Genomic DNA, 26,241 nt, shown 5'->3' with positions numbered 1-26,241 from the left:
ATAGTCATACAGTCATAAGTGGAAAGAGATTGGCGATGGGAACTATGAAACGATTAATAGTAGTGCAGATTCAGTAAATAGTCTGACAGTGTTGAGGGAATTATTTGTTTAGCAGAGTGATGGCCTTCGGGAAAAAACTGTTCTTGTGTCTAGTTGTTCTGACGTGCAGTGCTCTATAGTGTTGTTTTGATGGTAGGAGTTGAAACAGTTTATGTCCAGGATGTGAGGGATCTGTAAATATTTTCACGGCCTTCTTGATTCGTGCAGTATACAGGTCCTCAATGGAAGGCAGGTTGGAAGCAATTATTTTTTTTGCAGTTCTAATTATCCTCTGAAGTTTGTGTCTTTCTTGTTGGGTTGCAGAAGCAAACCAGACAGTTATAGAGATGCAAATGACAGACTCAATAATTCCTCTGTAGAACTGGATCAGTAGCTCCTTGAGCAGTTTGAGCTTTCTGAGTTGCATCTCCCCTTTGCTTCGCTTCTCCATTTCCCAGTGAAGCATCCTCCAGCATTGCCAGTGCCCGGCTTGTAGGTTCCCTGGGTGGCCCTTTGGGCTCTGCAGTCAGCTGCCCCGCTCCCCCATTCCTGGCGGTAGTAGTCCCGGGCGGGAGGGCAGGAGATGCCGCAGACGGAAGTTCCAGATGTGGCTTGTCAATAGTCCCCGCAGAGTCCCCTTCTCCAATTGCATTGCGCATTACGCATGCGTGCTCTGACTTTGGAGTATGTGTGGCGCTGTGCGGGCGGGTGGAGGTGATGGAGAGCATTTTCTCGCGGAGTAAGAACCATCGTGGCCGCTTGGGGGAGCTGGTCGCTGTCGCTCCCGAGACTTTCTGGACGCGCGGAGCCGCCGTACTTCAGCCCGGATATCCGGCCGGGGGTAGAAGCTGCGGTCCTTTCTCGGCTGAACGCGGCCATGGTGAGTACGCGGCTCTTGGCTCGCACCTCCCGGAATCCCTCGCCATCCGTCGGCCTACTCTGAGCGGAGCGCCCCGGTTGGAGGCAGGAGAACCGGCAGCCCGGCAGGGCCCCGCGCGGCCGCTGTTTGGCAGCAAGAGCCCTTCCCGGTCCCAAGGAAGGCCGGCTTCGGAAGAAGCGGAGGGGCCGGGTCGCTCCCGCACTCGGTCTGCTCCAGGCCAGGAATCCGAGCCGGCCGCAGCAGCTCAGTTGAAGGGCGGTTGCGTTCCGGGGGCAACCCGGGGATGGGGCCCGAAGCGTCTGGAAGGAGCTCGCTTGCCTTACCCGACCATCTGTAACTGCTGCTTTGCGCGGTTCTTGCAGGCTCGTGGACCCAAGAAGCACCTGAAGCGGGTGGCCGCTCCGAAGCACTGGATGCTGGACAAGCTGACGGGAGTCTTTGTAAGCTACACCGTTCAAGCACGCGACGTGGGGGGAGGGGGCGATAGTTCCCTGTGACGTGGCCTGAAGGGGCCGCTGGCGCCGCTTCCAGTCTTGGGCTTGGTCGGGTGGACCTCCCGAGCTTTGAGCAATTTGCAGAGATGCGATTGTGATAGAGGCCTTCCACTACAGTGATCCTTTTTGCATTCTTGCTCCAAACCACAACTTCAGTGCATTCTTGTTAAAATAATGCCGCAATTTATGAGCGTGGCGTGCACTGAATGAAGGAGGAAAGGAACCTGCTGAGTGTTCGACTTGTCCCACAATAGCTCCCTGTGATTGAACTTGTGAGCATCCCTGCAGGGTGGATGCCTTGACCTCTTTTCTGTGTGCTGAAGGGGGAATGACAATAAAAGCCCCAGGCAGGAGAGACAGTATAATATGATGGCCAGAAGGGCTAGGAATAGCAACACCCACAAGGGGGAGGAAGCGTACTGGGAGATATTGACTCAGCCCCTTGCACTTCTGGGCAAGAGCTAAAATATTAAGCAGGCAGTGCAAGCAAACCCATGAATGAGTGCTGTCTCTAATGCCTCTGGGTGAGGGAAAAATCGGGCTACAGTTCAGCTATATAAATGGTGGCCAGTTTCATAGCTCATTTCTGTGTTCTTTTTTTTTTTTTTTTTTTTTTTTTTTTTATTGAAAGAGTTTTAAAAAAAACAAAAACATTTTCCCCCTTTTTTCCCCCTCCCTCCCAAAAAAAAAAACAAAACAAAACACCCCTCCTCCCCACCCCGGCTTCCCGGTCAATCACAAGGTAAAGTCCAATCCAAATAACCACATCCAAAGCTTTTCGCCTCCCAACCCCTCCCCATTACATAAAATAACTTTCTAATTATTCAAAGGCAATCTGATATTTCTTAATCTGATATCTGTTTTGTAGATAATCAATCCATTTTTCCATTCAATTAAATATCTTTCCTGCGTATTGTCTTTTAAAACGCTGAGATTTTAGCCATCTCAGCCAAATTAATAACTTTCAATATCCATTCTTCTATTGTAGGTATCTCTTCTTCTTCCAGTATTGTCCAATCAACAGTCTTGCTGCTGTTATTAAGTTCAAAATCAATTTAGTCTCAATCCCTGTACAATCCATTATAATTCCCAAAAGGAAAAATTGTGGCAGGAACTTTATCTTCTTCTTCAGTACATTTTGAATAATCCACCAAATTCTTATCCAAAAGACCTTAATTTTCTTGCAAGTCCACCAAATATGAAAATATGTAGCATCATCACAATCACACCTCCAACATTTCGCTTGGATATTAGGATACATACATGATAATTTTTTGGGATCTAAATGCCATCTATAAAACATCTTATAAAAATTTTCCTTAAATTCTGTGCTTGTGTAAACTTAACATTTCTAACCCAAATTTTCTCCCATGTTTCCAACATTATTGGTTCCTGAATATTCTGTGCCCATTTTATCATACAATCCTTTACCAAATCCTTTTCCGAATCTATTTCAAGCAACACATTATACAATCTCTTTATATGCTCCTGGGTCTGATTTCTAATTTGCTTTATTAAATTTTCCTCCCTTTGCATTATACCAATTTTTTGATCTTCTTTCCATCTAGCACTTATTTGCCCATATTGAAACCAAGTATAATTCCTCCCTTCTTCATTTAATACCTGTAATGATTTTAATTGCAATCTACCTCCTTCAGCATACAAAAGTTCTTTATATGTAATCATTTCCTGTTTCTGTTCTATATTTATATTCTCTATTGCATGTCTAGGGCTCATATAGGAATCTTATAATCTAATTTATAGGAATATTTATTCCAGACCAAAAGAGCACTTCTCAACACATGATTCTTAAAAGCCCTATCCACTTTTTTTCCATAAAATAAGTACGCATGCCATCCATATAACAAGTCATAACCTTCTATATTCAAAATTCTTTCCTCTGTTAAGTTAAACCAGTCACTTATTACTGAGAGGGTTGCTGCTTCATAATATAGTTTAAAGTTAGGCATTCTTAAACCACCTCTTTCCCGTGAATCCTGTATTATTTTCATTTTAACCCTCGCCTTTTTACCCTGCCATATAAATTTATTAATCCCACTCTGCCAATCTTCCAAATTTTTATCCTTTTTAATTATAGGTATCATCTGGAACAGAAACAAAAATCTAGGTAACACATTCATTTTAATAGCCGCAATCCTTCCCAATAGGGATAACTGCAATTTCTTCCAGCCATTCATATCATTCTGAACTTTTTGCCATAGCAAGTCATAATTATTCTTATAAAGTTTCTTGTTCGATGAGCTAATATAGACCCCTAAATATTTAACCTTTTTTACTACCTCAAATCCTGTCATTTCCTCTAGTTTTTGTTTCTGTTGTATAGACATATTTTTAATTATCACTTTTGTTTTATTCTGATTTATTTTAAATCCTGATACCTTTCCATATTTATCAATTACTTCCAACAAAAATCTACTTGAATTTATAGGATTCATTAACGTAACCACTACATCATCTGCAAAAGCTCTAACTTTGTACTCATATTGTCTAATCTTAATTCCTCTATTTTCATTAATTCGTATTTTATCTAATAATGGTTCCAGAGTCAAAACAAACAATAATGGTGATAAGGGACATCCCTGTCTTGTTCCTTTCGCAATCTTAATAACTTCTGTCAAACTACCATTTACTATAATCTGTGCTGTTTGCTCTCCATAAATCGCTTTAATTATTCTAATAAAACAGTCTCCAAATTGCATTTTCTCTATTAATTTAAATAAAAAATCCCAATGCAATCGATCAAAGGCTTTCTCTGCATCCAAAAAAATAAGTGCCGCTGAAGTATTCTTCTTTTCCAAATATTCCAATATATTAATAATCTGTCTAACATTATTCCTCATCTGCCTCCCTTTTATAAAACCAGATTGATCAGTATGAATTCTTTGTTGTAAAACTAACATTAATCTATTTGCTATTATTTTTACAAAAATCTTATAATCATTATTTAAAAGTGAAATCGGCCTATAGTTACCAGGTTTAGAGCAGTCTTGCTCCTCTTCGGTATCAGTGAAATAAAAGATGTTTTCCATGACGGGGTATTCCCACCCTAATTGTATCTGATTAAATAATTCTTTAAGTGGGCCTAATATTTCATCCTGTGTTTTTTATAATAAGTTGCTGTAAGACCATCTGTACCAGGGTTTTCCCATTTTAATTGTTTAATTGCCTCCACTATTTCTCCAGTAGCTATCGGCCGGTTCAGCTCCTCCTCTGTTCTAATGTTAGAATATTCACCTTATAATCTTTCAAATAATCATAAATGTCCCTATCCAATATTTTGTCTTTTGCATATAGTGCAGTATAAAATTCTGAGAATGCCTTTTAATTTTATCCTGTTGATATGTCTCTTTACCTTTATATTCTATTTTTTGTATGACACGTGCTTTCTGTTTCTTCCTTAAATTATATGCCAACCATCTCCCAGGTTTATTTGCATTACAAAAGGTATTATGTTTAGCATATTGTATATTCGTTGCCACCTGGTCTGCCATTAACATATTAAATTGACTCTGTAGTATTTTTATAGCCTCTTTAAGTTTATGATCTTGTGGGTTTTGTATTAATAACTGTTGCTTCCTTGAATTTCTTCTTCCAAATATCTACGCTGCTTTTGTTTATTATTCCTTTGCCTGTTGTCCAAATAAAATCAATATCCTCTAATAAACGCTTTGCTCGCTTCCCACACAGTTCCTATAGGTGTCCCTTTGTACATATTAAAATCAAAAAATTCTTTTAACTGTTTCTTACAATAAGTTACATTATCCTCATATCTAAACAGATTTTCATTCAACCTCCATGTTCTACCACCTTTTTTCCCTTGTAATAATTCCATCCATACTGGGCTATGGTCAGTTAAACACCTCGAAAATATCTTCGTTTTCTTCACCCTAGAAAGCAAGTCATTAGAAATTAAAATAAAATCAATGCGTGAAAAAGATTGATGCCTATCAGAAAAAAAAGTAAAATCTCTCTCATCTGGATTCCGTAACCTCCATATATCTCTAAACTCAAAGTCTTCCATCATTTCAAAAAAAGATTTTGGTAATTTTGCATGTATAGGTATCTTCTTGGAGGAAGTTCTCTTATCCCTTCTTGTATCAATTACTCCATTCCAGTCTCCTAATAAAATAAACGAACTATAATCCCAGAGGGTCAACCTCTCATGTAACATTTTGTAAAACTTTTCTTGTTGCTGATTAGGTGCGTAAATACCTATCAACAAAGTCTTTTTTGCATCTATCACCAGTTCAATAGCAATAAATCTTCCTTGAATATCTGCCTCAATTAGCTTAGCTGGTATATCCTTCCTGATATATACAACAATTCCATGCTTCTTTTCCAAAGCTGATGCAACAAAATGGTTACCCAATTTTGAATTAACTAAATATTTTTGGTCTGATAATTTTTCATTTCTGTGTTCTTGAAATGGCTTTGCAGGTATATTGTGGCTCATGTATGGCTTTCCACTTTCTTTGTATTTACAGGCACCCCGTCCATCGACAGGACCCCACAAACTGAGGGAATGCCTCCCACTTATCATTTTTCTCAGGAATAGGCTTAAGTACGCCTTGACTGGTGATGAGGTCAAGAAAATCTGCATGCAGCGGTTTATCAAGATTGATGGCAAAATCCGCACAGATATTACCTATCCGGCTGGATTCATGGGTTAGTGAAAGTTAGTTCATGCTGGGCTGGGGAGGGCAATCTGTAGATTAGGAGAAGTGACCTTTTGATATTTCCTTAAGCTTGCTGCTCATCCAGGAAACGTAGTTCAGTTGTTTAATTCTAATAAAATGCTTTGAAAGAGTCCATTCCACAAATAATGTATCTAACATTAAGTAACAGAGCTCACCTTCTCCAGCCTAGGGTATCCTCAGTTGTTAGATGTCAGCTTCCATAAACTGGGCCAGTTTCTGGGTAAGTGGTTATGGGAACCAACCTGACCCATCTCCATTATGCAGTTGCCCTCACTTGCTTCCAGTTTTCTTCGGGTGGCATCTAACTTACTTTGGCCTCTTTCTCTGGGTAGTTTGCTATACAGCCTTTTGTCTTTGAGTTATGCCACGTTTCACTCTTTAGATCTCAGAAGAGTCGAAACCTCTCCTGAGATCTGAAGAAGCAACACATCAAAAGACACAACCACGCAGCGGCAAAGCCACGTGTGTGGGCCTCCTTTCTCTTTTCGAAGCTAAGGACGTGTCTCTCAATGCCTTTGTTTTTGGCTGATTCCTTACCAGATGTGATCAGCATCGAAAAAACAGCTGAGCACTTCCGCCTTGTGTACGATACAAAGGGACGCTTTGCTGTTCACCGCATCACACCAGAAGAAGCCAAGGTAAGCCTGCTAGCCAACCAGTATTGGAAAGGTGGAACTGTATTCCTTGACTAAGAAACTGAATGAATATCGATCAGAACAAATGTGCTCTGAAACTGGGACGTTGTTGCTCCTGAACATTTGTCCTGATGTCTTTTGCCAGACTTGTTGCCTTTAAGTCCTGTTTTTGGAGGGGGATGAGTAAAATTGACCTCTGAACTTTCTGGATAGCAGATGGGTGGGGAAAATTCCTTCATTTCCTGGAGTGAGTCTTGCCAGGTTCTTGCTCTGAATGCTGAGGGGATCTGGGGTGGGACCGTCCTCAGAAATGGTTTTCCATGCTAGGCCTTGAGTCCCAGGATAGGCTGAGGTGATGCTTCCCAGCTGATATAATTTGGAGGGTTGTGATAATACAGTCATGTCTGGTGCAAACCTTGTTCCTTGGGCCTGCTCCCAGGCCCAAAGGATTAGCGGAAGCTCCTTGATGCTCTCCAGATCCTCCATCAATTCCAGCCTGCTGCCTGAACCATCTGGTGGGCCCCCTGCTCTAAGCAGCAGGCTCTGCCTCTTGGCTTAACAGTAGCTGGCCAGCAGATCAACAGTTGGGGAAGACTGGTGTCCTTTTAAAAGGGTTGTAATGGCAGAAGCCCCATCTGGCCCCAGTAATTCTTTCTGTTGGTTGTCTTCCCAGTACAAGCTGTGCAAGGTTAGAAAGATCTTTGTGGGCACCAAAGGAATTCCTCACCTTGTCACTCACGATGCCCGAACAATCCGGTACCCAGATCCCCTCATCAAAGTGAATGACACTATCCAGATTGATTTGGAGACAGGCAAGATTACAGATTTCATCAAGTTTGACACAGGTTTGTTTTAAGTGACTTAACTGTGGGGTGGTCAGACTCCTGTGGGTCTGTTTTTAGGGGTCATGGGCAAGCAGCAGTTTTTGTGGAATAGTGTCTGTGTTCCTGAAAACCATGCTGGGGCCAAGGGATAGCCTTTGATTAGGGAACTGGGATGATTGTATGGGCAACGTCTTCCTTTTTCACCTGCAGGCAACTTGTGCATGGTGACTGGAGGAGCTAACTTGGGGCGTATTGGTGTAATCACCAATCGGGAGAGACATCCTGGTTCATTTGATGTGGTTCACGTTAAGGATGCTAATGGCAATAGCTTTGCCACCAGACTGTCTAACATCTTTGTGATTGGAAAGGTAAGCTGCTGGCAGCGGTAGAGAATTGGCCATGTGTTCTCACAATCTCCTTTGAGGAGCAAAGACATGAACAAGGAGCGCCATTGTCGGCCCTCCTGACTTGCGTGGAAGTCAGGAGGGATCTGCCATCCGCCTTCCCTCCTGGTTGAGCAGGTTTTACCTGCCAAGAGGGAACTTGTGCAAAAGGATAAATTCTTCAATCATGCAATCATAATTTTATGATTTCTGAATTTTTATTGATAAATTCTTAATCGGTTCAGAAATCATAAAACTATTCAGTATACCTTTGAAAATGAAAGCCTAAATATCCTGAATATTTCAAATGTCCTTGAAGAAAGATTGCTTGAATCTCTTTGCGATGGGAGCGAGAACTGTTTTTAAAAAATGGGTTGGAGCACGAGTATTTACAGATGGGAGCATTATGGCAAATAACTTCTAGGGTTAGAGCTTGAACTAGTATTAGTCCATCTGGTGAGAGTGGTCAGTTTGATTTCTTTTTTTCCTATCAATTTGCTTTCTCAGTTTGTTAGATTGTATCCCTCAAGTTCAGTTCTATTTGTTAAGGATGCTTAATCTGAAGAGCACCAAAAGCCGTCTCTCCTGATCTGATCCATGCTGATCTGGCTATTCTGAGGGGTGGTCCAGTGGCTTTCCAGAGATAATCTTGCAGAGCTGGAAGTGGATCATGGCATTCTGGAATGTCTAGAATCCCTTCAGTTGGGCCCAACGCTACTGACCACCTCTCAAGCAACCAGATCGTTATGGTTCGGAAGAAAGAGAGGATGTTTTGCTTCTAGCATTCCCAGGAATGGTGGGGCACCATCTTTCCCCCTAACGTGTTTCCCTTTCGAACTTCAGGGTAACAAGCCTTGGATCTCTCTGCCTCGTGGAAAGGGAATTCGCCTGACTATTGCTGAAGAGAGAGACAAGAGGCTAGCGGCTAAACAGAGCAGTGGTTGAGCCCCTGAGATGCTGTGCAAAGCCCGATCCAGACTGATTTCCGGTTTGATAAATAAACCTTTTCCATACTCCTCTCTGGGCTTTTCTCTCCTTGTCTGCCTTGGCTCTCCTGGAGCCTTTCTGTGCTCTACGGTAGAGAATATGATGACATGAGGAGCAGGGAATTTCACGAGGCTTCAGTCCTCCGGGTGCCTTCTACTGTTCTCATTTCTCTTGGGTTAGTGGCCAATTCTGGCAGAGGAGGTGAGTTTTCAGTTAAATATTTCTGTCCCTGTGGGGAATTGCCCCATGGGGGGCATTTTGTTCCTATGCTTACAAGAGGGAGAGGACTCTAAGCCACCATCATAAAAGAAACAGCCAGATGCGTCAGGAAGGTCAGTCTATAGAGTTTATGAACACGTGTGTATGCATGTGAAGGGAATATTCCGAAAGCATTGGAGAAATGAGGAAGAGGAGGAGGCACTTACTGAAGAGATTGCAGTTGGTTACGGTGGTTTTATCCTTAGCAAGTCTTGCACATTTACTGGGTCAGCTCTTTCTGGCAGTTTTTATAAAATCTTTTTACAAAAAGGATCTTAGTTCAGGCCGCACAAGGATTTGAATCTGGGAATAGAGGAACTAGACTGGTCCTGCATTGCAAAAACCTCTGAGCTGAGATCTTCGGGGTCTGCAGATGATTGCTTGGGAAGGTTGACCAGAATATCCCGCCTTCACTGATACTCAGGGTTAGCAGGGCTGGCCGCAGCTCCTTACGTTCGCTTTTGTTTGAATCCGGTGCTCCCCTTGTCGTGTTCCAGATCTAGACTTCGCAGTAAACGGCCATCCTCTGTGTGCTCGGAGTCTTCCGAACATAACAGGTGCTCCGAGTCCTTGGAGGCAAAACTGCCGGAGTCGCTTCCACCAAAGTCGCTGTCATCTGAAAATGGAAATACCAGAAGCTTGGTTTGTGTGTGGCAGCTGAGCGCCCCACCTGAACCCTCCACAGGTGGGAGGGGCCAAGCGCTTTGGCCACTGTGTGTTGGATCAAAAGAGCACCAGGGGTAAGTCAGTGTTCTCTTGGAGGAGAACTCTGTGGGGAAGGGGGACCTGTTGAAGCCAGTGGTAGCAACCTGGACAAGGTAAGGACGGTAATTTGCAGAGGAAGGCCAAATTACGGGAAGGGAAGGAAAAGGTTTCGGAGGCTGTAACGGTAACTGAAAACAGCAGGTTCTCAGGCAACTTGCAACAGAGGGGTTCTGTTGTTGCCAAGCGATTCTCGCAGCCCAACCTTGAATTAACAAACGACCCTCCCGGGATAACCCAAAATGCTGTGTGCTGCTTAGCACTCACTGGCTCTGCTTTGCTTAATTCTTGGGTGGATAGGAGCCCACCAGAGTTGTAGGCAAGACTAGGGTCCAAGCAAGCCCAAGAAGAAAGAGCAAGGTGCTCCATGCTGCTGCCAAGGGAAGCCTGGCAGTGCCCCTATTGTCAGAGGAAGGGGGGGGGGCTTCTCTGAGGCCTCCCCTTAGTGGGTCAAGCAAGTAGAGCTGAAGTGAGCCCTAGAAGCTGTGGGACAGAGCAGCCTCACCCATGTGCTTCTGCAGGCTCCCAGCAGCCGAAGAGGACTTGCTGTCTTGCATGGCCCATTCAAGCGTGTCCACCGCATCGGCCAGGGCGGCTTCCTCCGAGTCCTCAAAGTCCCGGGGCTCCCAGTTGTCCTCGGAAGCTGCGAGGAGGAAAGAGAAGTGGGTTGGTCTGGGCTGGGAAAAGTCCTTTGTTCTCGAGCCTTTTCCAGCCCAGAGCCTGGCTCTCCCTGAGGAAGACTTGGCTTTTGCAGGATGCTGGGTTCAAAGAGCAAAGTAAGAAGGAGGTCAATGGCTTCCTGAGGCCTGGTCCTGTAAGGGGCACAGGGCTCAACATGTTCCTGCTTGCCCCTCTGCATTGGGGGCGGGGGTGGGTGGGTGGGGGCTGGAGGTGAGAAGGCGACTTGTATCATCTGCAGGCAACGCCTTCTCAAGGACGCCAAACAACAGCCTTCGGTCTCCCAACGTTATTGACAAGCTGACTAGGGCTGTTGGGGTAGAGGGATTTTCTAGCCTCACAGTTTACTCCAGACTGCATTAAACTGCCAGATTCACTGTAGGTTTTATAAGTTCTCCCACGCACGATGGCATTTCAGATTCACTGTTTTAATGAGCTTAGCAACGGAGGGCACCCGGTCTCGCTTTACTGCAAAAAAGGCAGATGAGCCATGCTAGTATAGGGTGGCAAAGGAATCTGGGAACAGCCTTTCAGAACACTTATAAGGCAGAAGCCTTCAGGAGCCTTTGTGTCTGACGAAATGGGCTTACAGGTTTCAGTTGCTTCGGTGTTGACGGGGAGATCTGCATCTGAGCTGCTGCCAATGGAAGAAGTGCTTGTTTCTTCAAAGTCTGCTGAGTATTGTGAAGCGCTGCTGCAGACACTCAGGCTGTCTGCGAGGTTCCAGCCGTGCTGAAGAGAGGGGAGCCAGGCAGAGCCGGGTGCCTCGGCTGCACAGCTCGGGGAGCCCAGAGCGCCCTCTGTGCCAGCCTTGGGCGGACTGGGCTTAGCCCCCTCTCCTTTGGGAGGGGCTTCTGGCTGCAGCTTGCAGGGTAGCCGAGGCTCCCGGTGGAGGAAGTAAAGGCTGAGGTGCTGCTGGACGTAGGGGAAGGTGAGGATGGTGCTGGCACTGGGCCGGATTTCAGGGTCCTTCTGCAGGATGCTCTGGATGAGGCTGTGCAGGGGGGCTGGGTAGCTGGCTGGGACAGGGCTGGGGCTGGAGTTCACGATCTTATGGAACAGGCTGATCATGCTGAAGGCCTGGAAGGGCGGCTGCAGGGCACACATCTCGAAGAGGACACAGCCCAGGGCCCAGATGTCCGCCTTGGAACTGTAGGGCAGGTCCCTGCAGAGCTCGGGGCTGAGGTAATAGGGCGTGCCCACAAAGGTGCTGGCTAGTTCCAGGGTGCCGTCCATCACCTTGGAGATGCCAAAATCCCCCAGCTTGAGAACGCAGGTCTGGGTGAGGAAGACATTGGAGGCTTTGATGTCCCTGTGCAAGATCCTCAAAGCGTGGATGTACTGCACCGCCAGGGCCAGCTGCACGAACCACCGCATGATGACGCTTTCCGTGAAGGGCCCCCCTTTCTGGATATGCTGGTCGAGGGACCCCCCGTCGCAATACTCCTGCACGATGAAAACATGCGCCTCCTCGGTGTCCAGGAAATGGCCGTGGCAGGCCACCACGTGGGGGTGCTGCAGCTGCCGCAGGATGGCCACTTCCCGCAGGATGGCCTCCTTACTGCGCAGCCGCTTCCCAGGTACCGTCTTGACTTTCTTGACGGCAAAGAGCTGCTTCGTGCTGGCATTCCTCATCAGGAAGACCTCAGCGCTGGAGCCCTGGCCGATGCTGAAGATGGGCTCATACTGCTCCATGCTGCCCCACCGAGGCCACTTTGCCCGTGACCACCGGGCCGACCCCTCCCTTTACCCATGGCCGGAGGAAGAGAGGGCCAGGAGCAGGGGATACTCAGCCACCAGCCTGGCCTTGGCTTCCAGGGCATGGCTGAAGTCAGGCCAGAGTGGCAGGGGAGCCTGCATCATAAGAATGACTATGACACCGCCCCCCCCCCCCCGCCCCAGCTGGTTCAACTGCAAGACCAGGGAGGGGGCTGAGTCATGGGAGAGGGAGGGAGCTCAGGAGGAGCCAACCTCTGCAGCTGCCAAGCGAATCCCCTTCTGATGTGCAGGAGAGGGAGGTCAGCAGCCCAGGGCCGAAGCAGCAAGTTTGGGGGGGTCACAAGTATCAAGCAAGTGCTTTCTGTGGCCCCCTCCTCCCTCATGACCCCCAAAAAGCACCCTGGCAACGTTTTTCCCATTATTGCAATATCCCTGGTGGAGGCCATCGCTTCCCCTGCCTACAGCTGCTGTCAAAGTTGGGCACCCCTAACTCTGTCTGAGGCTCGGTCATCCATTGGCCAGGTGGCCAGGAACCAAAGCTGGACAGATGCTCCTCTCAATGGGGACAGCTGGCTTTGGGTCACCATTGTCACCCACTAATGCCACCCTGCTGGTTGATGGGGAAAGCCTCTGGCAGGAAGGTCACACTAGGACCACCCACCTGAGTGACCAGAGTCGATCCCCTGCTCCCCATGCAATGTCTGTTCCCCCCCACTCCCGCTTCATACTCCGAGCCCGAGAGCTGAAGGCTTTCTGTCAGAGGACGCTGCTGCCCGCTTGCCACATGAGGGAACTCTTTCCCTGCAAACCAGGGGCAGCCCAGGAGGAGGGTTTCCAGATGCTCCCTGGTGTCCCCGCCCCCTCCCGGCCAAGGAGTCAGGGCGCATTCTGTTCACTGCAGACTTGGAAAGGCAGCTGAGCCGCTGGCAGGACGTCTCCAGAGATTGCAAGATGCAGACCTGGGAAGCCAGAAACCTTCAGAAAAGGCTCGTCCTTCTGCCCAGGGCCTCTGGTGGATGAGGAATGGAGTGCTGGTCATGTCAAGTACTGTATTCATGGGGAAGGGTCTTTGAGGGGAGCTGTTGTGGCAATTCAGAACATCCTATGGCCCCAAAGAAGAGTTTCAAATGGAAGTCAGGGACTGAACTCCTCTCAGTAACCTGCCCGAAGTGTCCAGTGGGCAGAGGGTGCTCCTTACAGGGCATCTAACAACCTCACAGCAAATTCAGTCCAAATTCTGAATCTGGCTGTTTGATACCGGTTGCTTCTCAAACCCAGCACACTCTGGAATGCAAGAGGACAAGACTGCTCATCTCTTAGCATCTTCCCTATGGCTATAAGTGGGTACCAGAAGAGCTCCGCATCCGGGGGGTGGGTGGGGGGCAGAAGGGCAGCTCTTGACTCTCATGGATGGACCTTGGGCCCCTTGGCCTTTCGCCCTCATGGGCACCTTATGAAATGGGCCTGAAGCCTTGCGTAGCACATCCAGGGCTGCAGGAGGTTTAGGAGTGCCTTAAGCCTCAAGGACCCCCACCCCCACTTGGAGGTTACGGTAGAACCGCAAAAGGGATGTTGGTGTACAGCAAATGCACCTCTGGAAGAGACGGGGCAAAGGTGAGGGGATACAAGATCTACTGTTGCTCTGCCTCCAGGAAGGGGCTCAGTCATGAGGCAGACCACTTGCTGCCCCTCCCTGGAAAGAGATGGTGGCCCAGAAACAGGTGCTGTCCCCACACCCATTTCTTTCCAAGTGGAAACCTGCAGCCTGATAGTGAAGCTATCGGAACGTTGGTCTGAGAGGGGCCACAATGCAAGGCCTCCCTTCCCTCTCATCTAGAGGTAGGGCACAAGTCGTCCTTCTGCAGAAGGGGTGCCATGTGCTTAAGTGCTCGGGCGCAGGCAACAGCCCAGAGCCCTTAGCCTGCCTCTGGTGGCGTTTCTTCCCTGCTCTGCCACTTCCTCCAGCTCTGGTACTTTCAGGGTTCCTCAAGGCTTCGGGGGGGGGGCACAGAGAGGCGTGAGGCGTGACCCACACTGACATCAGGGAAAGCAGAAATAGGGGAAGTGGAGGGCGGGAGAGTTGGGTATCAGCAAAGAACAAAACAAATTGACGACAACACAGAAAAATGTTCTCAGATCCACACTGTTATGTAAGAAGACTCTGGAGGCAGGCGAAGGGGGGGAGCGTGGAGCACCCTCCCAAGGTCCAGGCTTGCAGCCTTGGCTTGTCTCACAGACCACGTCCCGTTTCAAGAGATTACATAACAGCCCCCTGCATTCCGCCCGCCTTGCAGTTTGGAAATCAGCCCTGGGAAGCCACTCGGTCAAAATCCCTGTCTTGGCATAAGGTGTAGCTTTGCAGAGCTCTGTTCCCATCTGAGAGGGTTGGCAGGGGAATGGCAGCCCCTAGCAGGTCTTCCTCACCATCGCCTCCCTGCATCCGAGACCAGGTTAAGCAGGCACGGATTTCTGCACCTTCCTCGGGTAACACTGGCACGTCCATTAGCTCAGAATGCCAGGCCACTATGGGCTTCAGCTATGAGGATCCCTGCCTGTCTTGGATCCCGGCGCCAGGCACATATAGCATACCTGTCAGGATTGTTTTCAGGCAGTCCTCAAGGAAAAGGCCAGGGTGTGAACGAGCGAGCCTCACAGAGCATCTGCCAAGCCCAGTTTGGTCTCAAGGCTGGTCCACCAGAAACGTGTTTGGGACACTCCTACATCATTGACATGGAGTTGGCTTTGACATGGTCCTTCCAACTGCAGCAAGAAGGTGGGGTGAGTGGGCGGGGAGGACACACAGCTGCAGCTTTCCCCACCCTTTCCATAGGTCCAGAACAGCCTTAGTGGCTACAGACAGTGAAGAGGAGAAAAGAAGCCTCTGAAATTGCATGGTCTGACCACCTGCCACCCTTCCCGGACATTCTGCAGAAAGTGGCTGCTCCTTTGTGCGCAGGATTGGGTGACCAGGGACCAGCATCCAAACAGCCTTGCCAACCCCTTCCGGGCCACTTGGGGCCCCTGTGGCTCTCGTGGGTGCTTGAAGTGACCCAAATGGACTTCGCACCTGGCACAGTGGCAATCTGTGCAGCCACCTTGGGGTTTTGAGTGGAATGAGGGAGTCGTGTGTCTGCCTTGGCTGGGCTTGGAGAGTGTAGGCTGGGGAGCGCTGCCCCGCCCCTGGGCGCCATCCAGTGGCTGCTGCAATCCTGGCACGGAGCTGCTTCCAAGTTATGCAACATGTGCCTTATTAGCATGGAGGACTTCTTGTTCTCAGCTTCTGCTGGCGAGTCCTTTGTTTTGGTGCTGCTACTGCCGCTCACCAAAAGGGCAAAGAGGTGGTGCTAAAGGGCGCTTGCTCAGTTAAGGGGGCAGGATGCAAATGTCGCCCCCGGAACAGCCACCAAGCAGTCCCTTTTTCCACCCAGGAAGGCCCCAGAGTGGACACCGCTTGGCCTCAGCTGCAGCAGCCCCAGTCAGAGAAGAGTCACCAACTGGGCACCAGCAATTACACCTGGTTCCAAGTGGCCCACTTGGTAAAAGCAATCTAGCCCCATAGAAAGACACCCACCGCCCCCCACCCCGATTTGCTATGGCCTCCCTTTTCACAAGCAAAACAGACTTTCACTTTTGGGACTTTAAATCTGATTGTCTTTAATTAACAATGTGAGACTCTGTTATTGCTAAGAAAGAGGTCATAATTTAGACATTTTGTGCCAATCCTGCCTTTGTCACCTTGCCAAATGGAATAACTTACATAAGTTATGATGTGTCGGTTCTGCAAATAAACAGAATGAGAAGAGGCTATTTACTCAGCCTCGGTCTGCAAACTTCAAAATGCATTGACAAAGATTGCAGGAACATAAGTCTCAGAGAGCAAAGGGGAAGAGGCGGGTATTGGCAGGACATTTCTCCTACAGCTCTCCATGCCCAGCCAGCCACCCAAAGTCCCTGCACTATCAGTGAAGTTATAGACCACACTGAAGAAGGAAACCTGAAGAGTCACCTGAAGGATCACAAGTTCTGCTCTCAAATGCCCCCCAGAGAGAGAGAGAGAGAGAGAGGGAGGGAGGGATCCCCTTCCCCCCCACCTCTGGTGGGACAGGTGTGCGGGAGCCTCTGGGCATTGGCAGCCGGAGGACAACTGGGCTCCCCAGGTCAACATCGAAGGCCATTTACCGCCAGGCCTGGAGGCCCTGCTGGCCTGGAGAATGGGCCAGGCAGACCAGCTTCTGTACCTTGTGCTGCTGACAGACGGGCAGGCGGCTGGAGGGCAAGGTGGACCCTCCCGCTGGGCAAGGAGGCAGGAACGAAGCATCTGGCCTTTTATACCTGGGTGCCAGCTGGAGGCCCTCAGGCTCCTCCAGAATAATCCCTGGTTATAATGCTGCCTCTGCCCTCTCTCCCTTCTGGGAGGCCAGCAGTTGTTGCCCCTTGCCGCCTCCTCAGTTGCCATCTTTGGGGGGGGCTCCCCCCCCAATGATAGCCCCATGCCAAAAGCTCCCTTGGCACCCCCAGGAGGTTGACTCTGCCCCAGACTCAGATGTGCATTGCTTCTGGTAGAGGAACATCATCCCTGGGAAAGAATTTGCCTACCCTCTGGGTGATTAAGCTTTCAGGAGCCCCACCCACCCACACCCCGAGAGTGAAAGGGACCAAGCACCCTATAGCTGGGAACTTTCCTTGGCATAGGTGGAGGGAGAGGGTCTAAAACCAAGCAATCCCGACGGCTCCCTCTCGTTAATTCCTCAGGGATGAGATTTCTAAGCATAAGAGATGGGGGGGGGCACATTGGAGGACCTCATAGCCCCCTTCTGAAGCACCTGGAGGAAGCCGGGTGGGGGCACCTGCAGGGGTGAAATCCAACAGGTTCTGGAGAACTGTTAAGAGGAAATTTTGAGTAGTTTGGAGAACCAGCAAATACCACCTCTGGCTGGCTCCAGAGTGGGGTGGGAATGGAGATTTTGCAGTATTCTTCCCCTGCCATGCCCACCAAGCCATGCCTACAGAACCGGTAGTAAAAGATTTGAATTTCATCACTGGGTACCTGGGAAAGTTTACCCCAGCCGGCCAGGTGCTCCTTACTGGCTCTCAACTGGCATCCCTGCCCCAAGTTCTGGGAGGGCGGGAGAGGGCCTGAGGGGTGGGGAAGGTGACCAGCAGGTGGAGGCCTTGTCCCGCCGCTGGGAGGTGATTCCCTGGTTGACCCTGCTGGGCAGCCTTCTGCAGCTGGGTCTGAGAGGGCCACCTGGATGGGGACCCACTGGAGGAAGAAAAACATGGCTTTATAAAGAGCCTGGGGTCTTCTCTCCGGTTTTCCCCCCCACCCCATGAATAAATTTAGCAAGTATTTCTTTGTGAGGCTGGAGAGGAGTTTGGGATTTGGTCTGAGGGGTGGAGAAATGTTTTTTTCTTTAGCCCAGAAGATCTTCAGGTTTTGGAGCTATGAACAGCTGTCAAGAATGCTGCTGATTCATTTCCCCAAATATTTTACTCTGCCATGGGGGCAGGCAGGAATAGCAAGCTAGAATAACAAAGTCACAAGCAGTAATTTTTTTTTATTTTTTTTTGAAAAGGCACCGAGGCCAGAATATTAGCTTAGCCACACCAACCATGGGCAATTCTGGCTCCGGGATTCTGTTTTCATTCTGCCTGCAAGACAAAGGCGCGCAATCAGCTGATTGAAGGGAGGAATCCTTTCCAGAGCTCTCCCACACAATGAAAGCCTTCTTGGGGTGCAGCCTCCCCCCTTTCCCCTCGCAGCCAGTGGCTCCGCTCTCTGAGAGTGGCCCATTGCTTACCAGTCTCCCATGGGTGGCCCCCTCCCGCCCGAGTGCCAACCCAAAGGAAGCCCTTTCTTCCCCATGGAGCTGGGACTGGGGCAGAACAGAATAACTGAAGGGAGGCTGGAGGGGAGCAGAGCCCTTACTGGCCCTTCTTTTGTGTGGCCCTTAATCCCCTCCCCCACCCCAGCCAGAAGGCATCCCTACTGCTTCCAGGGCAAAGCTCCTTGCTGGTGCTAGAACTGGCTTAAAGGAAGCAACCGATGCCCAGCAATGACTGTTTAGGGTTGCACCCCATCTCCAAGGCTGCTGTAGAAGCCCTGCCTTAATCTAGAGCTTAAAGTTGGGGGACAAAGCCGACCCCCCCCTCCCGGGGAAGAGCCAGCAGAAGTGACCCAGCTCCGTTCTGCCTCAGCAGCCTGCTAATTGCTGGCTCCTTTTTCGAAGGCTTCCTGCGGTTTGCAGATAAGGCTCTTTCTGAACATTGTGTTCAAGAGAGAGAGACGTCATTGCCTAATTATATAACTGCTGAGGGTCTTGTTTATCTGTGGCTTCCTTGCCAGGCAGCCTCTGCCTGCTGCCCAGGTTGCTGTCTGGAGCTCACCTGGCACCTCTGCAAGAGGGGCAGACCCCCACAGCGGCTGGGATGGGCTTTGATGGTTCCGAGGCGAGGCACCGAAGCAGGATGATTTGGCCAGTAACGGGGGCTGTGACCTTGCAAGGCTTGGTTTGCAAGCAGCTCTTTGAAACGGTCTTTAAACAAGCAACAAAGTACCCAGATGTTGCAATATTGTGACTGTAATTAATCACTCAGCTTTGTTTGTGCAGATTAGAAGCAGTATTTGCATACACCTTTTCACAGGGTTTATTTTGCTTCTAACGCGCAGCCTTGCAGAATCCGGAACAGGAGACAAGATTGCTTCGCCAAGCCTGGAGGAAGATCAAGTGCTCTCTGCACCGGTGTGGGACTTCGCCTGATTCCGATACATCTTTTCAGCCATAAAAGCACACAAAACAATGAGAAAAATAACACTGTGGCCAGAGTTTTGTGATGTTGATCTTGGGCTTTGCCTCAGCCATTGCGGGGGTGGGGGGGTGGGGGGCTGGCTCTGTGCCAGGATTAGCCACAGTTTCTTTGTAGTTAACAACACCTAGAAAGCGGAAATCAGAAAGAACAAACTGATCTTGAGGCAGCGGTCTCTGCTTCTGCTTTCCAGGGTCAGCAAAACATGAGCCAGCCCTCCCTTGGTGCAGATGTTTTCTGGGGGGGGGGCTCAGCAGCTGGGCTGTGGGAAGGCGTGTGACAACACCCCTGAGCCTCTGAGGCAGCAAAGGGCTCTCCGGCTCTGCCCGAGGATCACCACGGTTGGTATCAGCAGGGTCGGGGGCTGCTTACCTTCAGCACCAGAGCAGCTCTTCGGCCCTTTGGGCCCAGGGCAGCCCATGGACCACAGCCTCTCCTAAGGCTGGGGTGGATGCTTTCCAGCCGGGGGCAATTTTGCTCACCAACTACCGTCTGGCAGCAGCCCAGTCCTGTCCTGTTCTAAGGATGGGCATCAAGAGTGTGGGCATAAGATGCCCAGTTGCATGGTCGCCTTCTGCCCTCCCCCACGAGGACAGCAGAAAGCAAGAAGGGGGCAGCGGAATGAAAGCGGCTCTGGCCCTTTGGACTTGGCTGCCTGCAGCCATCCCCCACCGGCCTCACAAGTGGTGTGGGGTCCATGGTCTCAAGCAGGGCTTCTGTAGTGGTGAGCTGGGTCTTTCTCCAGCAACTGCAGAGCCCAGGAGAGCAAAGGGGCTCTGAATGACTTTGTTGCCCTCCACCTCCCCTTCCCCAAAGTTCCTTGTCTGGTTTTCATTGGTCTCCATTTGTGGGGGGGATGTCTCTGGATTTGTTGAGCAGGTGCATCCAGACGTCCTGAAAGGAGGAGTGATGCAGCCTCTGACTGAGAGGTTGGGCCTTCCCAAAAGACCCTCCCCCTCCTTCATTGCTGCTGCTGCCGCCGCGGGGGGTGGGGGGTGGAGTGGTGGAGGGAGCCTGTTGCTGGGCAGCAGCTGTGGGAGCCGTAAGGGAGAAGCTGCGGTTTCTTTCCTCTGAGGCAAACAAGGCAGCCGCCTCAGGTCTCATCATATGAGTCTAATTCACACATGGGGGGGGGGAGCGGGGGAGCCTTACGTCAAAGGGCTCCATGCAGGCTTCCTTCCTCTTTCTGCACCACGGCTGGTATAAAAGGGCCAGAGCTATAATTACCCTCTGTGAGCTTTTTCCCATCTGCTCACAGACGAAGCCCAGGGAGCTTCCCCTTGAATTTGTGCGGGGGAGGGGGGGGGAGGCTGGGGGGGCATGCACAGCCCTGAATGCTGCCAGTGAGATGATCCTCAGGGAACCAGCCGGGTGTCCGTGAAAGTGGATGTCTGGGTGCAGTGATGCAGCTTCTGCCTCCCGGGGAGCTCAGTTGGGTGGACCTCAGTTCAGACAGCGAGCACTGAGGCCTGGCAATCTAAGAGCCTGTGGAGCCTCTGCCTGATCATCAGAGGCTTTTGTTTTCTTTTAAAAGCTTTTTTTTTTTTTTTGCCTTTAAAAGAAAATAAAGTCTCTGACGATCAGGCAACTCAGCTGGGATCATCAGAGGAGCCTTTTAAAAGCATTTTTTTCTACAACCTCTTCAACCAAAGAGGTTGTAGAAAAAATTGCTTTTAAAAGACTCCTCTGATGATCCCAGCTGAGCTGCACGATCATCAGAGGCTTTTTTTTACTTTTAAAAGCATTTTTTTGGCCAAAGAAAAATGCTTTTAAAAGTTAAAAAAAAACAACTGATGATCACACGGCTCAGCTGGGCATGGAGGGGGGGAGATTTTTGATACCAGTTCTCCGAATCACCCGCTGCCATCACTACTGGATCGGGTGATCTGGTCCAAACCGGGAGCATTTCACCCCTGCTTCTGACCCCAAGGGTGCCCCTTGGCTGCTCTTGTGGCACTCCGGAGAGGAGGCCCAGTGGCCCTGAGCACAAAGGGCAGCTGCTGAGCTTCCTCCCCAAGTCAGTTTCCCAAATGCTTCTCCTCTGCTCTGGCCCAGGATGCTCTCAGGACATGGCTGGCTCCCAAGCCCCACAGTCAATGGCCACAGTGGGGCCCTTATTTATTTATAGGGCCACCTCTGAACCCACAGAGGGCAGGGTAGAAATCAGACAGCCCCACATTCAGGAAGGTTCCACCCACTGTCTCTGGCCAGGACCTCAAAGCCACCCATTGATCCCTGCCTTGGAGTGCAGCTCATGAATGCGTGCGGAGGGACCGAGCGTACCTGGCCAAGTGTGCTCGTGAGGGCCATGTGTTGCCAGCCTCACGTGTGGCTTGCCCAGACAGCAAGCAGCTTTCTGTGTTCGGGGATGGAAGGAAGACAGCTTCATGGACAGAGAAGGAGGTTTTCTTCCCAAAGCAAGCCAGAGCTGCAGCCTCCCGGGAGATCCCCTTCCTCCATCAAGTGGGGAGGGGAGTTTGCTCAGACCTTTTGGCACAGAGAAGGAAGCTGCCTGGGAAGAGGGCAGAGCCATCCCAAGAAGAAGATGGGGAAGAGGTTTTCTGAAGCAGGAAACCGAAGTGAGATCATAACGTAAGGAAGGGGGCAAGCAAGGCTGAAGGAGGTGTGGAGGGCTTGGGGAAATGGAATGAACCCTCCGGATCACTTTCTGCAGAAATTGGCAGGACTGGGTGGGAGGCTGCCAAAAGTATTGTATCACACTGAGCTAATTGCCCAATTAAAAGTGAAAAGATCCCTGAAGAAATACACGGAGGTGGTGTGTTTGGCCATCCCGTGTTTTGTTTAGGGTTCCATGTGTTGTGTGAAACTGGAATGGGGGTAACTGAGGACACCGCAGGTTCGTCAGCTAGGCCAGCATAATTCAAACTTCCTTAAACCTTCAAACATGAAATAGTTGACCTCTAACAAAAATAGGCAGATTGATAATGCAAATATTTTGCTGGAAAGAGATGGTGCGACCTGCTTTTAAGAGAAAGAGAGTCGACTGAACTAGGGGCCTCGGTGGCTGCACTTTTAAAAAGGGTAAAATTTTGGCACCAGCTTCACAGACAGGAGAAGGGCGGAGCTCTTTCTGACTGCCTCCAAGGAAAAGTGGGGGCATTCCCCTTTGGGGGTGGGGGTGGGCAAAGGTGGGAAGAGGCCAGGAGTCTCCCTCTCTGCCTAGCAGGAGCAAGAGTGGATTTGGATGCAATTCAATCAGCTTTCTTCTCATCAATGTTGAGAGGACACCAGTGGTGAAATGCTACCGGTTCGCACCGGTTTGGGCAAATTGGTAATGATAAAAATTACCGGTTCAGCCAAACTGGACTTTCCGATGATCAACTGTACCGTGTGATTTAAAACCACTAGAAAGCAGGAAACCCTAACCCTACTTACCTTCCCAAGCCTCCTTTTGGTGCGTAATGTGCATGGTGTTTGGTGTGCACTGTGCATGCGTGCAGAGCGTGCACTGCGAACCGGTGGCAAACCGGTTCAAATTTCACCAGTGGAGGAGACCCCTTAATACAGACCAGCAAGCTGGTTGCACCTCTTCCAAGGGGCAACTAGAGGCAATGCCGAGTTGGGTAGTGAGAACCATCGGATGCAGTGGCCCATTCTGCACAGCGTGGACACCTGCTCTGGGTGCCTCACCTGGGAAAAAGATGGACTTTCTCCAAGTGCCAGGGAGGAGGGCAGGTGGGCTCAGCCTCTGCCTCACTAGGACCAGCAGGCGGTTCCGATCCAACTATCCAGCAGAGACCCAGGAAGCCCAGCCATTCAGTGGCATTGGTTCCCCAAGGCTCCAGTGCTGCAGGCTGGGAAGTGGGAATGCTCTCCGAGGAAGCATCACTGTTGCTCTGACAGTTCTGCGCACAGATTCCCCTGCTCTGCTCCCATTTCAAAGGATTTCTGATCTAGAGTGGGATCCTCCCTGTTGTGGTCTGCCAGCAGCCTGCAGAGCTGGCAACGGAGTCAGACAATGATGAGGCTGAGGAAGAGCGTGTGCCAGTCCTGGAGGCTGGGGAAGACCTGGATGAGGGCTCTGCATCAGAGGCTGAGGTGGGGCCAGGGCCATTGGGGAGTGATGTGCGGACTGCAGAGCCTGCGGAGGCTGACAGTAGTGAAGCAGAGGAACAGGAGGAGCCTGTTCCTAATGCATGCATGAGAAGAGCTGCCAGAAGGCAAGAGCAGCTCAAGCAAAGAGCTCGACTCGGGAGTAGAGCAAAGAGATGATTGGCCCCTCCCATAAGGCTTAAAAAACCAGCAATGGCATATGGGCTCTTTGCCGGAAAACAACGTTGATAGCTTTGTCTTGTTGCATTTGTTTCGTATTGGTATCTTCTGAACTTTTGCCAAGAAAGGCCTTTGGCAGTTTGCCTAATTGGACCAAGGTTGGTGATAAGGCTGAGGAATCGTGTTGGGAGGAATTTGCTTTAAGTTAGTTTGGACTACGCTGAGAATGAGTTAATTCTCAGTTGTGCTAATAAAGTTTGTTTTTACATTGACTGAGTTTCCTACTACCTACTTGGGCCTGGGTCACAACACTTCTATCCACGCAAGCCAGGATATGGGGCTGGAGACCTACACTGGGGTCAAAGGGTCTGGAAAGGCTTGTGGAGGCTTGTGGCAGAGCTAGGGCCATCATAGTGTCAGGCATCCAGGGCCGCAGAAGTTGGGAGGGCTGAGCCAAGGTGTAGCTCCAAGCCATAAAGCAGAGAGACAGGAACCTCGCCTGCTTCCCTTGGGCCCTTCCTTGTTCAGCCAAAACAAACCAAATCATTCTCAGGGTGGTATTTCCCTTTTCCTCCTTCCCAGGTGTAGGCAACCCCGGGCATCTTTTTCAGGTTCACTTTCCTTGGGGGGCGGGGAGGATGCTCAGAGCAGGAGCTGACACTCAAGATGGAGCTTAAAGTGATCCAGAAACATCTCACCTTCTAAACTGCTGGGAGAAGGAATGATGTGAGGGTCTAGCGCTTCCAGCAGTGGCCCTTTTCTTTTCTGGTGGGTGCCAGAGAGTGCCAGAGCCTCTGGGCCCTCCAAAGCCACCAGTGGTGCTATTGCTGACTCCTGAGAAGCTGCTGGCTTGAAAGGCCACTCCTGGGGGGGCGGGCAGCATCTGGCAGGTCCGGACACATTTATTGAGACATTGTGCAAAGGCTTTTCTAGGGATGAGCCACCCTACTTGCAACAGTGTGGGATTTTCTTCAAAATATGCATATAGCATGTTTAAAATTATGCACAGGCATAATCTGTCTTTGTCTTTGATTATTGCTGCCCGATTTGAGCACCAGACCCGTCTTGGGTGTCTCCATAAGCCCATCCATCAATTAGTCCTCCCAAAAGCCATTGGCCGGGCATTTTCCCAGCTGTCGTGCAATGTCTTTGGAAATATACACCAAGCATGACGTCAAAGCTTCCCATGCTTGGGGTCATCCAGTAGAAGCTCCTCCTGGCTCCCAGTGTGGTTACGCAACTCCTTTTGGCACTGCCTATGAGTCAGGCTTCCCTCAGTCACAAAGGAGACTTGCCCCTCTCTTCTGTCAGAGCTTCACCCCAATGCATGCTGAGCCCCCCGCCCTGCTTCAGTGAGCCTTGCTTGCCCGCTTCACAGTCCAGAGAAGGACCAACGCTGTGAAGTCCTCGTTTACCGGGGGCAACTGTATTCACCCCAATGCTTGTATCAGGATGCAACGCAGCTTTTAAGAGCCACCAGAGCCGACTGGGTCTGAATGACCCAGGCCTTGCCAGAGTCTGCTTTGAGCCTCTGGGGAGGTGGGAGGGAGAGAAACCCCAAATGGGCCCCTTATTAACAGGAGTTCAATTAATGGCTACCAACGCATGCAAGTGAAATGGCTGGCTACATAAATTTAACCAATCCATCAAATAGCAGAGGAGTTTCAGCTACAATCCCAGATTGGCAGGATTTCCTCTAGTGTCCTGTACCTTTTAAAAAATGTGTTATATTCATGGTCTTCCTTCAAGACGGCACTCCCGCAATGTGGGCCAATGTTTAAAGATTTATATTCCTGTGTTACATTTTGTGTTTCACTTTATTGCTTGTTTGTGAGAGTTGAAATCCTGAAGGGCACTTTAAACTTGTGCTGGTGCCGCCAGACAAGCTCTATCATAACCCTCATTCCAGGGCAGGACAGCTTGGGGTGGGGGCAGTGAATTGCCCAGGCAATCAATCAATCAATCCAAACAGAGCAGGAAGGGACCTTGGAGGTCTTCTAGCCTAGCCTCCTGCTGCTCAAGCAGGAGATCTTACCATTTCAGACAAGTGACTCTACAGTCTCCTTAAAAACCTCCAGTGATGGAGCACCCATGACTTCTAGTGGCAAGCTGTTCCACTGATTAATTGTCCTCACCATTAGGAAGTTTCTCCTTAATTCCAAGTTGCTTCTCTCTTTGATTAGTTTCCAACCATTATTTCTGGTCCTGCCCTCTGGTGCTTTGGAGAATAAATTGACCCCCTCCTCTTTGTGGCAGCCCCCCAAATACTGGAATACTGGCAAAACTGAGATGGTCAGAACCTCCTTGACCTCGCCATTGATTCTTTCCCCTGGCCATGAGACAGAAGAGGTCTGAATAGTCCAGAGGTGATGGCTATGGGTCGGCAGGCAGGCAGGCAGGCAGGCTCTTAGCAAGATGCCCAGATTATGCCCTGCCCACACCACACCCATCCTGAGTGATAGATTCAGGGCAGGTGCTCCCAGATCTCCCCCTTGCCGCAGAGCCTTCTTTGGGGCCATGTCCTGCTTGAATGGAGAAAGACAGTGCTGCAATCTCTGTTTAACAAAGGTGAAAAGGACCGCGTGTAAGCCACACACTCACAATTGGGAGCCAGACTCCTGCTCCTCTGCTGGTCCCGCTGTTCTTCCTGCGTGGCAGCCGGGAGGACGCTTCCTCTCAGGGGTGAAATGCTCCCGGTTCGTACCAGATCGCCTGATCCAGTAGCGATGGTGGCAGGTGGTTTGGAGAAGCGGTAGCAAAAATCTCTCCCCCCCCCAACTCCAGCTGAGCCGTGCGATCATCAGAGGTTTGGGATTTTTTTCTT

At 49.9% G+C, this 26,241-nt stretch overlaps 2 protein-coding genes and 2 long non-coding RNA genes across 6 annotated transcripts; 2 read left to right on the top strand and 2 right to left on the bottom strand.

Moving 5' to 3' along the window:
* Positions 1-852: 852 nt before the first annotated feature.
* Positions 853-8,992, top strand: LOC131205098 (small ribosomal subunit protein eS4). Its single transcript, XM_058196996.1, has 7 exons — positions 853-919; positions 1,282-1,359; positions 5,919-6,099; positions 6,672-6,769; positions 7,440-7,611; positions 7,801-7,958; positions 8,817-8,992. The coding sequence occupies exons 1-7, from the start codon at positions 917-919 to the stop codon at positions 8,916-8,918; spliced, it is 792 nt and encodes a 263-aa protein (XP_058052979.1). The 5' UTR covers positions 853-916; the 3' UTR covers positions 8,919-8,992.
* Positions 8,993-9,169: 177 nt separating this feature from the next.
* LOC131205100 (uncharacterized) lies at positions 9,170-26,241 on the bottom strand. 3 transcript variants are annotated; one of them, XR_009156714.1, is made up of 4 exons: positions 26,019-26,241; positions 14,967-19,149; positions 10,486-10,623; positions 9,170-9,834 (listed from the first exon to the last, which is right to left on the bottom strand). It is a non-coding gene; the product is annotated as an uncharacterized LOC131205100 (long non-coding RNA). The 3 variants fall into 3 exon arrangements; XR_009156713.1 differs by lacking the exon at positions 26,019-26,241 and adding an exon at positions 19,557-20,711; XR_009156712.1 differs by lacking the exon at positions 26,019-26,241 and having other exon boundaries at positions 14,967-18,029; positions 18,765-19,054.
* LOC131205097 (serine/threonine-protein kinase Nek3-like) lies at positions 10,870-12,496 on the bottom strand. The gene has a single exon (XM_058196995.1). The coding sequence runs from the start codon at positions 12,351-12,353 to the stop codon at positions 11,124-11,126; it is 1,230 nt and encodes a 409-aa protein (XP_058052978.1). The 5' UTR covers positions 12,354-12,496; the 3' UTR covers positions 10,870-11,123.
* Positions 13,116-19,197, top strand: LOC131205099 (uncharacterized). Its single transcript, XR_009156711.1, has 2 exons — positions 13,116-13,717; positions 19,048-19,197. It is a non-coding gene; the product is annotated as an uncharacterized LOC131205099 (long non-coding RNA).

This window comes from Ahaetulla prasina, chromosome 11 (genome assembly GCF_028640845.1).
Source record: "Ahaetulla prasina isolate Xishuangbanna chromosome 11, ASM2864084v1, whole genome shotgun sequence".
Lineage (NCBI taxonomy): Eukaryota > Metazoa > Chordata > Lepidosauria > Squamata > Colubridae > Ahaetulla > Ahaetulla prasina.
The sequence above is the reverse complement of the archived record's forward strand: the minus strand, read 5'-3'. Positions and strand labels throughout refer to the sequence as shown.